Source organism: Epinephelus fuscoguttatus, linkage group LG5, assembly GCF_011397635.1.
Source record: "Epinephelus fuscoguttatus linkage group LG5, E.fuscoguttatus.final_Chr_v1".
NCBI lineage: Eukaryota > Metazoa > Chordata > Actinopteri > Perciformes > Serranidae > Epinephelus > Epinephelus fuscoguttatus.
The window spans coordinates 31,202,186-31,221,089 of NC_064756.1; the positions used below are offsets into that span (position 1 = coordinate 31,202,186).

The following is an 18,904-nucleotide window of genomic DNA, read 5'->3' on the forward strand; positions in this document are numbered from 1 at the left end:
CAGCGGCTCAGGAAAAACTCATCAAAAAAAACCCTTTAACAGGGAAAAAACAGTAGAAACCTCAGGAAGAGCAACTGAGGAGGGATCCCACTTCCAGGACGGACGGACAGACATGCAATAGATGTCGTACAGAACAGATCAACATGATAAATGAACAATAATCCGTATGACACAATGAGACAGAGACATATATATCAATGAATTGGCAAAACAAATAGAAAATTCTCCTGGACCTGGACTGAAATTACAAGAGACTGTAATAAAGTGTCTCTTCTATGCTGATGGCCTGGTCCTGTTGTCTCCAACAAAAGAGGGGCTACAGCAACACTTATCAGAACTGTAAAAATACTGCCAAACCTGGGCCCTGAAAGTTAACCAACCCAAAACCAAAGTGCTTATTTTACAGATAACATGCAGATTACAAAGAAACAATAACTGTTTCAGAGAAACAACAACTGGAAACAACCTCATTGAACAAACAAACCATTATACATATTTAGGACTAAACATTTCAAACACAGGGAATTTTAACATGGCTGTGAATGATCTAAAAGACAAAGCAAAAAGGGCTTACTATGCCATCAAGAGATCAATGAACACTGAACTACCAATAAAAACATGGCTCAAAATATTCAAATCAATCATCGAACCCATTGCATTGTATGGCAGCGAGGTGTGGGGTGCACAAACTCAGCAAGACTGGACAAAATGGAACAAACATCCAATTGAAATCCTGCATGCAGAGTTCTGCAGAAGTCTCCTCCAGCAGGTGCAGAGAACTCCAAACTCTGCATGCAGAGCTGAATTAGGCCAATATCCTCCACTGTTAAATATCAAAAAACAAGCCCTAAATTTCTGGAACCACATTAAAACAAGTGACCCACTCTCATTTTCCTATAAAGCCCTATGCTGCCAGGAGCTGAACCCACAAAGAAGTCCCCTCTACCTGCTTGTCCAGAGTGTGACCAAACCTTCAACCACTCAGGTCACTACATCACAACCACCTCAGCTTCAGGACACATGCCCCCTGAAAATTAGACCCAACCAAATTATGACAAAAGAAAAAGAAAAATACAGAGAATATTGGACAGAACTAATAACATCCCAGAGCAAAATGGAAACGTATAAAGCCCTCAACAGACAGTACTCTGTGGCAACCTACGAGCACAGTGTCTGATAGGAATATGAGGAAAACGATGACTAAGTACAGACTGAGTGAGCACAACCTAGCAGAAGTCGGCCGACGCAAACAGAGCTGGCTGCCCAGAGAGGAGAGGTTGTGTTCTCACTGTGACCAGGGAACAGTAGAGACTGAGCTACACTTCTTAACTCAATGTGACAAATATAAATGCATTAGAGAAGAGTATTTTGCAAAAATAATAAAGATATTCCCAGAGTTCTTGCACTTAAATAACCTAGAGAAACTTCCGGTCCTACTGGGAGAGAGGGAGGAATGTTGTGTACTGGCGGCAAAATATGTAACAGCCTGCCATCAACTTCACATCACACATGATAATTGATAATTGTTTATATACTGATAATTAATCTGTTGTATAAATTCATTTCTTTATGACTTTTACCCTGCCATAGCCACTCATGCTCTCCATGTTTTGTTTTGTTTTAAGAGAGAGAGAGAGAGAGACAAAGACAGAGACAGAGAGAGATGCAGGACAGATGGTAATGACAGTAGCTTACAACAGCATTAATGAAAGTAATAATATTAATTAATATTAATATTAATATTAATAATTATTATTACCTACAGGCTATTAAACATTATTCCACTCACATGACATGCAGGACAGTTAATGATGGGCAAATGTGTTGAAATTAAATAAACTTAATTACAACATGACAGTCTTGCAGGAAATATCATCAACGTTACTCTTTGTAGTCACGTAGGCATGTGAATTACAGTGTTTCATTGCAAAGAATTCATGTAACGGGTACACTTGTGCTGTTTCTCCACCATCTCGTTCAAATGAGCCAGATGTAGGGAGCGGTTATTTATACGTCAGGGCCTCAAGCTGAAAAAGACTTCCTGTTAGGAACCTCTCGTGTTACCTTACTCATCACACCTAACAGATCCCTCCTAACACCTAACGCTAACTCCTTACTGGCAGGAATAAGAGACATGAGACGGCCTTAAAGATGGCGGACCCCGAACGACTTCCGCTTCAAGTCAGTAGTTAGGAGTTAGCAGTATACAATTAAGAGACTTGGGATGCAGCCTCTGGTCTATGGATCAAGGCAAGTGCTTCTGCTACATGCTCAAAAACGTAGGTGCTGATTGGCCGAAGAGGAGTCCTGTGTATCTGCGCTTGATTGCTCTTCCTTCATCCTTAAACTACCCAGATGTCTGTCACAGTAAATTGAAATTGAATTTTGAGAACTGAATTTGAATTGTGAGAACTGAATGTTAAGATGTAGAAATAAATTCAATTTCAAATTATAGGCCTACTATTCAGATTCAGTTTTTCAATGCAATGATTCAAATTAAACAATACAATTTCAAATTGTGTGATTCAAATTCAGTTTTTCAATGCAATTATTCAAGTTTAGAAATTCAAATTCAAATATAAATGATTCAAATTCAGTATCTGGTGGCACATATTTTAGCCCATACTTGTCCCTCCAAAACAAAACACCACACCAACGAAAGCAAAGTGCATTTCAATATTAGGCCTAAATGTTAAACAGAGGTTTATTTAATATGATACTTAAGAAACACTAAGGACCTTCCGCATCAGCTCCGCACAGTATGTCCAGCTTCAGCAATCAAAACAAACCAACTCTGAGGCAAGTGCCCTGGTTTGATTCCACCTGTGTGTCCCTACGTCCTGACGTTCACTCCTCATAGTTTGTTTCCATGGTGACAGCTAATTTTTGCTATTTTTGGATTTCGAACCAGTCGCCATAGTTGCTTTAGTGAATCCGATCACAAATTGTCACATATTGGCCCGGTAGATTTAACACATTCCTGTCCATCAACAATCAATTTACAACAGAAATCGTGACTGAGTGTCTATTTGAATCAAATCTGGAGTTTAAGAACAGGCCTAATAACATGTTGTGAACTATCCACCTCTGATCTCAAAAAGTTACACGATTTATACACTGATAAGGCTTTGAACGATTTAAGAGGTCGGATCAACAGTAAAATGCTAAAATAAATGTAAAAGTTGTCTTACCTGCGCGGTGGGTGTCCGGCTCACGCAGGTGCTCCTCCGGGGTCGGCGGTCTGCGGGGGTCCATTTACGGGCTCTTCGGTTTCTGACAAAGCTTTTGAACTTTTGAATAACCTAAAAGTTGTAGTTGAAAAGTGTTTTTCCAAAAAGATGTGCTTTCTGCTTCAGTACTCAGAGAGTTATCCTTCCACAGGTCGGCTCTGGTCCAAATGCAAGTGCAAAGGGGGAGATCTGAATGGTATGGAGGCCTTATATAGGCCTACGACCGGGTCATCGTTCTGTTTCCATGACATTTGATGACGCTCACGCTTTGGTGTCAGAAAGATGGACATCTTAATTTTTCACATTTGTTCATTTATTCATTTCATTTAGCCCTATGGGCTACTTTCACTGATTGCTTTTAATTTTCATTTCTCTCTCTCTGATTAAACTACCATTTCTGTGTAATTAATACTGCATAAATAAATATAAATAAAACGTAATATATATATATATATATATATATATCTATATATATATATATATATATATATATATATATAATGAAATAAAACATTATAAATCAAAGCACAATCACCGTTAACACTGAAATACAACAAGGCCATAGCCATGGAGTCAACACAGGGAGGGAGCAAACCTGTCAGGTCCTCCCCAGTGTTGACAGTAAGTTCCCAATAAAATTCAAAATTTAGAAACTCATTTCCTTTTAGCCTGTATTCTATATGATTTATCAGACACAAGTACAGCAATTGTGATAAAGTCTGAGACTATTGCTTTAAGTTCTCCCCTGTTACTAGCAGTATCATAACTCTAGAGTACAGTTACTGGTCAGCTCTGTATTCATTATCAGCAAAGCCTAGTTAACTTGTTTGTAGTTATTACTAGCCTGATGTATGTATGTTTTCTTTTCTATGTGTTTCAGACCACACACCTGCACTGCCATGACTAGGTCTAACTAAGTCTCCTACAACTATGTATCTCACTGACCAGTATAATAATACCACATTGTTTATTGTACTCACTCTGTTTTACCTTCATGTGTTTTGAGTTAGGTGTAGGTGGATGTAACGAACAGAGGGAAGGTAATAGCTAACATAAAGAAAAGTCTCCATGTCTCTTTTACTCAGGTATATTACTTAGGTGTAACAGACCCCCCCACACATAGGAAGCAGTAACGTGGAAGACCAAGACAGGACCAGATGAGAGGGATGGATGACGACAGGACCATGGGTGCCTTTCATCAGTGGGCTCAGTAAGTAATCCCCTCACTAAGACTTCAAAGTACCATAGTGACATAAAGTTGTGCTGCATGTTGAGTATCACTGTTATAGAGGCTTTAATAAGCCCATCCTTGGTGTTAAAATATTAACTGTCTGAGCACCAGCATACTCTCAGCAAATACTTCTCGACAGTTTGACTTCATACAGATAAGCTTGTTGTTTGCACAAAGCTCCTTAAACAGGTGCACACTTTGCATCCACACACAGCTAATCTGAGATGTAACCACATATACAAACCCACAGGGCTTGGCTTGTGATTTATATTATATTAAGATTTCTATTTCAACTTTGATTATAATGAAAAGAAGAGTATCTCTGCACTGTTGAGGTCAGCTTAGGTCACTGACGTTCTTTTAAGCATGCTTGGAAATTATTTTCCTGTTATTCAAAAGGACACAATGTTCTTCCCATCACTGTATTGTACATTTTAGCTCCAGCTCCTCCAAACAACCTCCATTTGATGAGGATTTCAACTTGGCACCTGTTACACTACTGTATTTTTCATGCTACAGGCAAATCTTTTGTACATGCTCTCATATATCAGCACTCCTCACAGGAATTCAAATCACCCAGACATCTATAAGTCCTTTCTCCAGCAGACAATCAAACCTCCAGCAAGGTCATGCCAACTGTGAACTGTAATTTGTGCAACAGTGACACAATATCCTGCTGTTTTTTATCAACAGGATGTCAGAGACAGGAAAAGACATACATTTTAATCTGTGGAGGAGCAAACATGCCCATGCTTCCTGCATTGGGGATGCAAAAATCACTGTCCACATTCACTGAACACGTACATGCACTCAATGTGCATTAAATGCAATTAACATATGATCTTTGGTACCTATATTTCTGTTTGTGTGACTCCAGTAAATGTATAAGCATCTTGGCTATTAGGTACCTCCCCTCAATGAGAGACTTTCTTCCACCTGTGAGATTAGCTCTACCTCCAAAGAACATTTGCAGCTGTACACAAACAATTCCTCTGACAATCCTTAAAACATCCTTGAAAACACACGCATTATGAAGGATGGAGCCAGACTATGTACATTTATGACTGAATTAATCAAAAACAGTGATGCAACAGCAACTGACACTAATGGCAGTAATGTGGAAGTGGAGGTTTGCACAGTTACTGTTGTTCATGAGGCTTGAAACCTCACCTGGAGGCTACAGTGTTTACAACATCTCACCCTGTTCATTGGCCCACAGTGCAAGAGTGTGTTTGTACATTGCACTTCCCAGGTGTCAAGGTGTGTAATTGTAATGTGAGGCAGCCTGCAGCAAAAGAAGAGCATGTGTGCCCTGAATGATGATGATGTGAGGGAGATGTGATGAGTGCTTTGTGCTCCCTGAATGGCAGTGATGAGCCACAATTAAGTCACTGCCATTAACCATCTCAGAGACGAAAAGGGCAGATGAAATCAGAGCTGACACCCACATGAGAGGCAGAGGACAACAAAAACTGGATCCGCAGGCTAATGTGTGCTAATCACCACCCCACCATGCAATGCATAATGGTGCAGAACTCAAAGCTATCCTTAGTTTATTTGATTTTGTTGCAGCTGTTGCATTAATATCACCCCCCTTTATGTATGTCTTTCATCGGGATGAAAAGGAAACACTGATGGACACTTGAGCTCACTGTAGTGTTTATGCTTGGTGCTGAGGAGAGAAGCTTTTCAAAGAACCATGATAATAGCTCTCAAGCGTATAGTAGGTCTAAATGCCACTATGTAGGCTACTGTCAGTTCACATCTGATAGACTGATTGGTAGCTTCAAAATTATTACTTGAGATTACTCGTAGTTTCCTCCAAGTACACCCCTTGTGCACAAACAGGGATTTAACAGAAGTTAAAGGCCATTTAGCTTGAAAAAGGATGAAGCTTCAAATGAAGCCTCTCAAAGGAGTAAAACACATGTATGAATACTGATGAGTTTAGGCTTCACAAATAAAGGCAAACACATTTAGTGTTTTCTAAATGTTCCCAGTAAAAGTCCCTTCTTGAGGAAAGAGGTCTTGTCTGTCGGCTGTTTGGTGCACGTTGTTTATTGTGGTCGTCACGTGACTCTGGCAGCCAATGACAACCGTGATCTGCAACCGCACAGCGTGTCATCTTTTTTACACACCACCGACCAAACAGCCTAGTCAAGCAAACCACAATAAGACCGGATATTAGGTCGTATATTCTTCAAAATAAAAGTGTATAAAGTTGTGTCATTTCGATAAGAAAAATGTCAAGTAGTGAACAGCAGTACAGAAGCAGTATAGTATAAAAATACATAAATGTGGATGTGCCATAAGTGTGCCTTTCTGAAATAATAAGAGTAGCCTCACTGCTATTTTCTTATGCACCAAATCATCATATGCATCCTCACAGCCAAAAAGAGGCAGAATAAAGCTTGAAATCAGTCAATCAATCAATCAATCAATCAATCAATCAATCAATCAATCAATCAGGGAGGCAGCACAGAACAAGAAAAATGCATTAAAGTGGATTGCATGAGAAGGTAGTAGTTATTTACACTTCCCAGTAAAAAGTAAACCACAGTGCTTTGCTTGTGATCATAATTTCTATTTCTACTTTAGTCATAATGATAGGAAAAACAATTAATTGCTCCAGTCTGTGAAATATTTATTGCACTTGCATTAAATAGATTAAATTAGCCTACTATATTCACTGTCATTAGGGAGGATGGGATGCTCTTTATATCATTAAAAATGAATTATCCTTATCATCTAACATTTACTTTGTCTTTATCTGGTAGCATGTTGCTGCATTCATTGCAAAATGTAGGGTAGTGCCTTTACTTTGTGTCATAGGTGTAGATTTTGAAGGTGACACAGGGGATATGTCCCCCTTCAATATTTACAACATGTGCATTGGTCTTCCCCCACCCTCAGTAACACATGAAAGTAGGAGAGGACTTCAGTTTTGACTAAAGACATTTTCACCATGAATGGATGCAGAGAAGACAGAAATCGATGCAGAAAATGTCACCAGAATGCAGGAAATTAAGTGTTTGAAACCTGGAGCAACATCACTGTTCTTTTGCTGCATTCAGACGCCTTTCCCAAGTATTTAAACCTTTGAAAAACTGGGTGTGATTTCTTAAAAAAAAACATGGGGGAAAAAGGTAATGAGCAACTTGGTTAAAAAAAAAAAAAAAAAAAAGTTCCACACATTGCAAAAAAATAATAATTATAGAAAATGATTTATTACAATATAAAATTATAATTATTATTGCTACATTTTAATATTATGTTACAGAATTATTACAATTTTTACGTACTCTTTCCAGGTCATTTCCCTGTTTTCTTTCTTTCTTTTATTTATTTATTTATTTATTTATTTTTAATAATTTCTTGCTGATTTTTAGGGCAATTTCTTCTTTCATTGCTCATTGCCTTCTTCCAATGTCTTTAAAATAAATCAAGCCATTTTACTCAGGTTTCAAGGGATTAAGTGTTTGACACTCAAATTTTCATAGGCCTATTTAATATATTTCGTATGTGAAATATAAATAATAATATAACTTTTGTTTACCTTCACACATAAGTAAATTCTTGGTATTGGTAGTCATGGTAGAAAGGAAACTTTATCGCCTAAAAGATGTGTTAAAACACAATATTTATTAATTTAAAGGCAACGATTTTACTGTCGAGACTGAGGCTTTAATTTTGAAACATTGCACCGGAAGTCTCCTGTGATTTCTCACCACCTTGACAGGTGTGAGGCTCAACATGCTATAGATTTGATACCGTCCGGTGAACAGCGGGCTGGTGGCGGCCACACACACGGCAGGTATCTACATCCGTCCTCACGATGCCGTTGATAAAGTGCTCGATGGCACCGTGTGGAGCGCGTGCCTGTGATCCCGATGGCAGATCGGTGCTATAGATCACAGAGGGAAGTTTACCTCCTGCGACCAGACGGTAGAGGCGGATCATTGCATGGCGGTTTACTCGCTGTACGGTAAGAGGCTTTGCATTTTCGGTGGATCTAAAGGATGCAGGAGAGGATGTGCAAATATTGACATGATTGTGGCAGTTGTTGCAGGGTGGGAATTATATTTTGGTTGGCTGAGTATCAAAATATCCGACTTGGATATATTCCTATCCTCATTTGAATTCATGCACTTTAGAAACTTGGATGGGACATAAAGTAGCAGCCCATTTGCACAGCATGTCTCATATATCTGCTTTTACATTCTACTAAATTTGTCTGCACTTTGGAAAACGTTTCAAAGCAAATGACAAAAAAAAAAAAAAAAAAAAGATTATGTAACTTAGCTGCATTTTGTCTGTCCAATGATTGTGCCCTACATATATAGGCTGCATTAAGTCATTGCTGTCTACATATAAAAATATAATCACACATCACAGTATGCCCTTTATACTGCAGTGTTAGGACAACAGATGCCTGCAGCAGTGAGGAGAGTCTATTTAGCAGACTACCTCTCACCACATGTTGATGTCGAGTCATTAACTGCTGGCACACTTGATGGGTAAACCTGTTCTCTGTGGTTCACTGTGTTCATGCAGTGGTTAGTGGCAGCTGGCAGAATGACTGTGCAGCCCTGTCTGTTCATAATAACACCACTAATCTCATCAAAGCACTGCTGAGGTCTGACCTGAGGGCTCAGATATCCAGGAACATTTGTCTAAAGTTAGATATGTGCCAAGCTGTGCAACTTTAAAGGCAAACTACTGCTCTCATTGTAAGGTAGACACAGTATGTTGTGACCAAAATGTCTTCTTATTTTCATATTTGGAGATTTACCAGGGAAGCTTAATTAAAAAACCAAGCCTTCATGTGGTGAATGCCCTATACATTGGAAAAATCTGTGTGTCAGACATCGCCTCTGTCTTCTGATTTAATTTAAGTTCCCATTGTCAGTCAGAGGCAGTGCTCTGAGCCTCCCCAGCTGCCAGTTACATAATGTCAGCCAAGGACTGTCACAGTTTAGTGAGCAGACGGGGAAACTCAGGCGAAATTGAACACCAACAATACTGAAGGAGGCCAGATTACAATGTTACATAAGGGATGTTTTTCTTCCACTTGGCTGGGATGATGCAGATGATGGTGGTCCAGAAATAGGTCTGAGTGAAGGAAGAGGGGATGCTGCTGCACACACTGTATTTACCAAATGGGAACACACAGGCAAGCCTGGTAACGCACAGCGAGGATACGGCTTAGACAATCAGTTTATGGAAAGACGTATCTACATTTCATGTAGCACTGGCTGGCCTTTGTTAACAATATCCTGCGTTAATGTTCCCGGTAATATTCATTGTGTACACTGGTGCGCACAACAGGCACCAAACAATATTACATTCAAGGACATATCGGTCTATTGTCTTTTAAGAGAGGTGGAGGGGAACGTTTGATAGCTTTCCTGCTGGCTAACCTCATCAGCAAAGTGCACTGTGGCTTTACATGGTTCATTAGGTTGCATCTTAGGTTGTTTTAGATTTGTTCTTGTGAATTTCTGTACAGGTAGACATTGAAACAGAGGTAGAAACAGGGGTGTCGACTGTCTCTTAAAATGTAGGCGTTCAAGTGGAAGGCAAGTGCTCATTTCTAAATTTGGTGCTATCTAATAGAGTGCTAAAACCATCATAAGCAGATTTTCACACTGTGGATGAAGCCATAAGTGGATGGAAGAGAGAATGGATTGCAGTTCAGTATTGTGTGATGCAATTTGAGATAACAATAAACTTTTCCCAAGTATCTGCTCATAAATTTGCCAAAGTTGTTGTTTATCTGCAGCACTCAGTGATCCGGCAACATGTGGCAGCTGTATGATGACAGTGATATATGATGCATTCTGGTATGAGGCGACAGCTTTTTCATCCATGGCATTTGATTCAAAATGACAAAAGCTCTTTCTGTCACATAGAGCAGAAAATCCTTGTGACATTGCTCCAGATGGGTTGATTTCAGAGCAGCAAATGCACCCATACTGTGCACTGAGCTTGCATTCTGTGATGATTTGTTGCGTAACATCAGTGTTTATACAAATCACATGTTGGATGTAGATGGCTTACTTCTCTGCTGGCATTATTCAGTTGTAAGAAACTAAACTTTTTAGCTATTACCATATTTAAACCGGCACTTTCCTCATTAATTACAAACTTAATGAACTTCTTCCGGAGTTAAATTGAAAATTTGTAGTCGACAAAAGAAGATCGATAGAAGCAAGGAAGGTTTATAGAAGAAAAACATTTCTAGCACCCCACATTTTGTAAATTTTGTCATTTCAAATTTGTGAAGAGGAACAGAATCGGTGTTATATTTAAGTCTTCTTTTACTAAGGTTTAAAGAATCAAGTGTCGATGTGAGAAATTAAAGGAACAGTGTGTAAGATTTAGGGGGATTTAGTGGCCTCTAGAGGTGAGGATTGCACATTGCAACCAGCTTAACTTCTCCAGGTTAGAATTTCTTCAGTGTTCATTGTTCAGGAGGTTTTTACTATGGCTGTAGTCTCCTGGGGCCTGTATCACAAAGTGAGATCAACCTTTCCTGGGTTACCCAGACCTATCCTGGGTTGACTAACCCTAACAATGGCAATCAGGATAATCGGTATCACGACGCTGGATATCAACTCGGTAACTCAACCCAGGGTTGCTTTATCAAGAGCCGTGAACGCGCACGCAGCGGACCAATCACAATCATGAGAGAAGCGCAGCGTCACTGAGCATCACTGAGCGTCCTCACAGAGTGCCGTATGTGAGGGGAAAAAAAGTATTTTTCATGTGAGGCTCAGAGATTAATTCTACTAAAATATGAGGAGGAGAAAAGCAACATTAGAGAAAAAGCCAACACCGTGGCAGCTGCAGGAGGAGGAAACATGCGTGGCAACGCATAACGGGATGAATAATGTTTAGTTTTAGTTTAGATTAGTTTATTTGCACATAATGTTAAAAACGGACAGTATAAAATTAAAAGATTAAACAAAGAAAAGTGCCAGAGAGGTTAGAAGCCACTAAAAGCTTATCAAAGAAATTCCCCTGTCAAAACATCAATGAAATCACATAATAGAGAAGGGAAAAAAAAACGAGTAAGGAAAGAAGAAATAGAGGAGGAGAGAGGGAAAAATCAAGACAAAACAAGGTAGCAAATAAAATGATGTGTAGGTTAAATTACTCATCACTGGTTCGAGTAGCTACAGTACCTGTACCTGTACATCTGACACTGATCACACCCTTGAATCCCATGAAATCAATGCTGCACAGATGAATTGCGTGTATTACAATTATCGTCTAACATCATTGCGTCTGATAAATTGGTCTTCTTTGTCATAACATTATATATGCTACAATAAAGCTTAAAGCTGACGCCACAATTAAATCATATCAACACCAAATTGATAGTCTGAATAAAATCATCCTGATATTGAGCTGTGTTAGAAATTAACAGCTGTGCAAAAATATACCTAGTGTCCCTCTTTAAAAAAACAAAAAGGAAAATCCCTCAAACACCATGAAGTGTAGACATGATAGGCTACTTTCCAGCAGCAAAGCTGTCAATTAGGCCCATTATCTTTAACAGGGATCATTTCCTCCAACAAAACAAAATGTTGGCACTAATTAATGGTGCTATTAAGTGTCCACAAATTATCAGTTTCTTTCTTATGAAGGGGTGGGATGAAAGTTCGACTTCTTTCCACTTGTTTTTGAACAATTTTTTCATTGTCTGTTGTTGTTGCTTTCTTTTCTTTTTTAATGTTCAAAATAAACTTTCAAATCAAAATCAATCAAATTAATTTAACTTCCCGTCATGACTGGGCTGCATTTCTGTCAGCGGAGTAATTTTTTTCCGAACAGCTGATTGGCCAGTGGGTGGTGCTTTTTATAGGATCAGATTCAACCCTGAACTTACCCTGCTCTGGAGCAGGATAGCCATTCAGAGTAAGTTACCATGGTGATCTACTCCGATAAGAACTGAACTGGCTTTGTGAGACCGAAAACCCAGGGTTAACCCTGAAGTTACCTCGCTAAGACATTAATCCTGCTTCGTGATACAGGCCCCTGGTTGACTAGTTGATTATTTGATCGATATGCTCTTGTCCGACCAAATTCTCGTTGATCGAATAATTGCCGTGTTACTTTCATAAGGAGAAAAGTGCTACATCAACAGCTTTCCAGGATTAATCCATTATTTCCTGCGGTGGGAGGGGCAGGCTAAGTTACCTGTGAAAATGGGGGTGTTTTCAAAACACTCCCTTTGTTTACACAACGTTGAACTCGCCCACCCTCACGCTCAGCGTCACGGTGATGCAGACCTCCTGTCTGTTTCTGACACCATTTCCCTCAGAGGAAACGAAGCTACCATTTACTTGTATTTCACAGATAAGAAAAGATAAATTGTGAAGACAGTAAAGCCTCCACTAAAATAGCATTTTAAGTCTTGTGTGTGTGATTTATCCTTCAGGGATTTATACTTCGGGATTTACCCTGACTTCATATGAGCAGAGGAAATCTCCGCTTGTCGCTAGGCTAACGTATACAATGTAAAATGCCATAGGCTGGCGCTAATAACGTTAGCATGTTGTATTTGCTTGGAAAACGTGTTTAGTATAAGATAGTTGTTTTGACGGTGAACCTTGTGAGTTGTAATGGAGCCAAACTGTGTACTGTTACCTTTGTTAAATGTTGCTATTGTCCCTGGTTTTATGTGTGAAGATGAAAAGATCGCTTGCCGCTAGGCTAATTCATACTTTGTAAAATGCCATAGACTTGTGCTAATAATGTTAGCATGTTGTATTGGTGGGGGAAATGTGTCCAGATAAAGACAAGCGTTTGTCTGTCAATGCTACGATATATAGAGAAGCCAATTTGCACGCTCGTGTTTGAAATTGTCTCTATTAAGCCATATTTAATGTGTGTTTTGAATCAACTAAACTTTACAGCTCTTAACAGAGTCCTCCACCACCAACTAGTGTTTTGGAGGTGTAACTGCAGAGTGACACAGACACACCACTGCAGAAGTAAAAATAATGTGCAGACTCCGATCGATTCTTATTTTCTTATTTACTTTTTAAGTCAAGTCAATTTTATTTGTACTGCACATGTCATACACAGGGAAACACAGTGTACTTTATAGTAAAGCATAGACAACATATAAAATACTCCATATAAATAAAATAACTGTTCAGCAAACCATACAGTACACACACTCAGAATACAGTTCGCACTCACAGATGGAATACAACAGGTACACACAAAGACACACACATACATATGCAAACATACACACAGACAAATTACCATAAGCCTGAGAGAAAAGCAATGTTTTGAGACTGCTTTAAATAAAGATACAGTTGCAGCAGATCTCAGGTCAGTGCCATTGTGACTTATGTACCTTCACCTGATTTAGTTTTAATCCTAGGTACATTCAGGAGATGCATGCTTGATGATCTGAGGGATCTGGTTGGGCTACAGCTAGGGAGCAGGTCAGAAATATATTCAGGAGTTGTACCATTTAGGACCTTGTTAACAAGCAGCAATGTTTTCACATCAATTTTGTACTGTGTTTTCAGTACAGGTGTGACGTGGTCTATTTTCCCAGATTACAGTTGAGTCCAGTGAATGAGCTGGAGCCTACCTTTTGTCTTTTTGAGGAGTCCAGCAATACATTACATTATATACAAAAAAAACACACTATATTATATTTAATTTCTACCAATGTATCCCCATAAATCTTACACACTGGACCTTTTAATAGTTTAAGAAACAGTATTTCTGCAAAATATCTATTATAATCTATCTAAATCAACTGATGTCATGCTGCAAGAGAACATGTGATTATGTTTTTAAGATTTTCAGCAGCTCTGAAAATCTTATTTATGTCACTACAGTTTGATCAAATTATTCAGTTTTGCAAGCACGTGCAGTTTGTGCACATCAACTTTCCAAATCTCTTTGTGGTCAACATGATATGCTTCTTATGTTGTATGGTTCTGCTTTGCATGAAAGTAATGAAACCACATGATAATACACTGAGAGATAACCACACAGGTCAGATGAGAACTCTGCATGTTGAGAGATCTTTTGCCTGAAACAACGTTGTTATCCTTTGGATGATAACGTAGAAACAACTCTTTGTACATGTAGTGCTTGAGGGAGCTGCAGCAGCACTGCAGGAGCTGTGGGCCGCATCCTAATAAACTAAGATGACTGCAGTGAGAGCTGTAAAAACCAGACACAACACAAACATCACAGTTACATTACCCCCAAATTTGCAATCAGTTCTTAAATTCTGTGATGCATCTCTGAGAGATAAACAGCAAAATCCTCATTAATGTGATGAGCTACTATTTATGATTTTTTTAATGAACAGTCATGGATCGTTTCTTTAAAAATATTGGAAAGCAATTTCCCATTAACTCCCAATTAAAAAAAAATAAATAAAATTGTGAAAGCGGCTACAATTATGTATGAAACAAAGTAAAATATCTTTTGTGATATCCAGTTATGCAGTGCTATCAGATGAAAAAATAATTGAATTAGACTGAAATTTTATCCACATAAATATATATTAGTCTTGTATTTCTGGGGAAATTGAAAGTCCTCCTTAGAATTGATGAGGGTCAGTGCAGGTGAAAGTGATTCCTCAACTGTGAGCTTTTACTGAAAATGTTCTGCTGTGAAACTAAATGAATTAAATATTACAAAATCTAAAACCCTCCCAGAGTGTGAAACATGGCTAATGAGAATCTTTGTAAAAGGAACTTTGACTCAAACACTATTGCTGTTGTTTGTTTTGCATCTTGTTGCCAATAAGAATTATTTGTGTATCGACCTTTTGCTTCTGTGTGACAGTAAAAACAATTTGGACCTCTGAGTGCTCTGTGAGATTGGGACTGCCTCATTGTTGTTACCTTGTTAGTTGATATTTATGATCCCCGCTCTGTTTGTTTAGTTGTTTTTTTCTCACAGTCACGGAGGATTGATGATAGATTAAACCTACCTATCTACTTTTATTCTTAGTACTTAACATCAGTCTGTCCTTCTGGAGGACAGTAGGATGGATGTGAAAAGAGTGACTGATTATGACCGCAGCGGGCACTTCAAGTACAAACCGAGGGTTTGGTATCAAATTGCCACTGCTGCCTGACAGATGTTGCTGCTGATTAGGCTTTCAAGCTGACCTTAACAAGCATGTGGAGAGGTACACTGCTGTGCCGTCCCCTTCAGGGGGTCCACATTGCTATTTTTTATTTTCCTAATGAAACAGAGTAAATATTTGATGGATTTGTCATTTGGAAATAAGCAGGGAGATGTGTTTGTCCCTGCAGGCATGAGACTGTGAGGCCGCTGCATGAGGCAGCCTGGACTAACATGATGGAGGAGGCTGCCAGTCAGCTCGAGAGAGACCATGTGCACAGTGTTTATGACAAGATTGCTCCATATTTCAACGACAGCCGCTATAAAGCCTGGCCGAAGGTGCGACAGTTCCTGCTGGACTTACAGCCGGGAAGCATCGTGGCTGACATTGGTGAGTGTCACCTCCAGCAGTGATGTCATCATGGCCTAGAAGTTAAAAATATTAACACATTGTTTGTGCTTATTTTTAGAAACACAATAAGCTGTAGCTGACTGTCTTGTCCTTGGCAGGTTGTGGCAATGGCAAGTATCTCCACATTAACAAGGAGGTGTTCAAGCTGGGGTGTGATGTTTGTCGCCCCCTGGTGGACTTTGCCTGGAGCCAAGGACACGAGGTCCAGATGTGTGACGGGCTGCATTTGCCTTACAGAGACAGCTGCTTCGATGCGGTGCTCTCTATTGCAGGTAATGGACAAACACACACTGTTAAAGGGACGTTTGGATGTTGTTGATTCCTCCTACTCAGTAGCAAATCACTCCCTTCTTATGCATGAAGCCCGACTGCTGTAGCTGCCATTTGCCTCAAATTAAGTGAACTCATAATAATGATAAACAGCTCTTTACCACAAGCTTATGTTGCCTAGCCAACTGTGGAATAATTTATGTGTCCTCCAACAAAAGAGTGTAGTTAGGAGCAAAGATGACAGCAGACACCCACACTATTCATTTGTGTTGTGTGTCATATTTAGTGTACATAATGTGTTATGTTGACTGCAAGTGCTGAATGTGACTTAACACCAGAATTAAATAAATGCCTGCTCACCCTTCTTAGTTCTGATAAATTAATGTTTTTGTCACAGTCATCCATCATTTGTCCACCAAAGAACGCCGTATTCGAGCAATAAAGGAGATGGCTCGCACCCTGCAAGTGGGCGGACGCATCATGATCTACGTGTGGGCCATGGAGCAGAAACGTCGTAAATTTGAGAAACAGGACATCTTTGTTCCCTGGAACCCCAACCCTCACTCGCCGTCCTGCTCCAACAGGGAGCATGCCAAACCCAGACGTAGGGCCACTGCTCAGAGTGTGAGTGAAGCCATAGACAACGCTGAAAAGCACAGGAAGGTTCGAAGCACATTCTCTGTGGCAGACGAGGAAGATCTGACCTGCACCACGCCACAGCAGAGCACGCAGAGACTGTGGTTCTTCTCCAGGTCTCTGGATTCTGTGTTCGACTTTGGAAGCTTAGCCATCTCCCGATCGTCGTCCAGAGATCTGAGCACTTTATCTTCACCAACAGGTGATAACGGGGGGAGCAAGGCCAGCCAGCGTGGGCGAGGACGAGGGCTCATCAAACAGGTCTCGAGCTTCTTTTCCCCGCCGTCTGTGATCGGATCAGAGGAGGATGTCTTTGACTCGGTCACAGACCTGCACAAGGGTCAAAAGAATCCTGGAAGCAACAACAACATCACCACCAACACTACCAATAACAACGGCACAGAAACCCAGAGTGTCTCAGTATCTCTAGCCCAGGAGTGTGGCTCTCTGGCCCTGCCAGATCTGGTCCCTTTCCAGAAGGAGCACCTGAAGCAGTCTGGAGATGAAAGCGAAGGAGGACTGCGGGGAAAAGAGCAGCAAGAAAGCACAAGGGGTCCTCAGGGGAGCGAGGGGCAGGTGGAGGGCTCCTGCCTGAGGTACTATCATGTCTTCAGGGAAGGAGAACTGGCAGAGCTTATTGAGAATCACGTTGAAGAGCTTCACGTTAAATACACCTACTTTGATCATGCCAACTGGTGTGTGGTGGCAGAGAAAGTTCAGTCGTGGAAAAAATAATTTTAACTTGATTTTATATTGCATCAACTCTGCCTCAAGTTTTAGCACTGAATCACACATTTGATGATCATTACATTCTTGTGACTAAAAAGTGAATAAATATACAGTTGTGGCCATTGTTGACAGTACACTAAACACTAAAATACTCCACTGCTGCAAGACTCTACTTAACTGTTTGGAAAACATAATTTATTGATATCTTTTTATCTTTTTTTAGTCCTGGAACCAGCTGTGTTACAGGCCTATCCACGTCTAACATTAAACCTGATTTTAGATGTTGTTATTGCAGTGGTTTTGCAGCAGCAGTGGAGAATGCACAGAGGAGGGTGGTGTTCAACAATGGTTACCACTGTATATTATACCATGGTTTTTTTTAATATTTATTCTGTCAATACATGAAACCAACAAGCAGTATCCAGTCATCCAGTGTGTGTTTTTTAGTGCCAAGAATTAGTTTTTATTATCCAACCACAGCAAGCTCCTGTGCTGCTAGTGATTTTAACTCTTTTAAGAGAGCATTTCTGTAAGAGAGATGTTAGGAAATGCACTGTTTCTCTCTTTGGACTTTCACATTAGCCAAAGAGGACTTGCGAGACTACAGTATGCTCTTCCATTTGCTCATAAATGTTTTAATGCATTCATTTTAGTGGAAAGTTCTTACTTCTTTGTGTCTGCCTGTTTTACAGTTACTCGTTCCTTAACTCTGAATATGAGCTAAATCTGCAGCAAGTATCTGTTATAGACTTCTTGGTGGGACTCTGTAAACTACTCGTGTGTAATCTATCATAACACTATCATAAGAAGAGCTCAAAGTTTTGCAGAATATCTTCCAGAACATTTGTGCATTTGCTTGTTGCGTTTTTATTCTCCAAGTGTTTCAAAGAATGTGCTGCCAGTGTGTGTGCGTGTGCTCGATGTTTGTAATACATGTATAATGTCTTGTGTTTTAGTAACAAGCTGGACACCACTGGTGTGTTTCAGTGAATCAACTGCCTCATATACTGTGAATAAACATTGCACTGTACCACGAATATGTCGCTGCTTGATGTCAGTGAATGACATGAATATAGGTGAAACTGGAGACATGCTAATGTACCTTTTGTGCCAAGGACGGTGCATATCCTTATCAGTACAGTATGTGTGGACCAATTGTGTTTGTTCTGAAGTGACACTGGTACCTTATTGTCTTATGTGACCTGATGTAAATATTTGTTCAGTTTGTTCAATTTGTTTTTCCTCATTAAATACTTTTGTTCATGAATGGTGCTG

At 39.7% G+C, this 18,904-nt stretch overlaps 1 protein-coding gene across 1 annotated transcript; it reads left to right on the forward strand.

The window, feature by feature from the left end:
- The first annotated feature begins 8,208 nt into the window (after positions 1 to 8,208).
- Positions 8,209 to 18,866, forward strand: trmt9b (tRNA methyltransferase 9B). Its single transcript, XM_049577530.1, has 4 exons — positions 8,209 to 8,446; positions 15,774 to 15,973; positions 16,093 to 16,266; positions 16,662 to 18,866. Exons 1-4 carry the CDS (start codon positions 8,352 to 8,354, stop codon positions 17,633 to 17,635), a joined length of 1,443 nt encoding a protein of 480 aa, XP_049433487.1. The 5' UTR covers positions 8,209 to 8,351; the 3' UTR covers positions 17,636 to 18,866.
- The last annotated feature ends 38 nt before the right edge of the window (positions 18,867 to 18,904 follow it).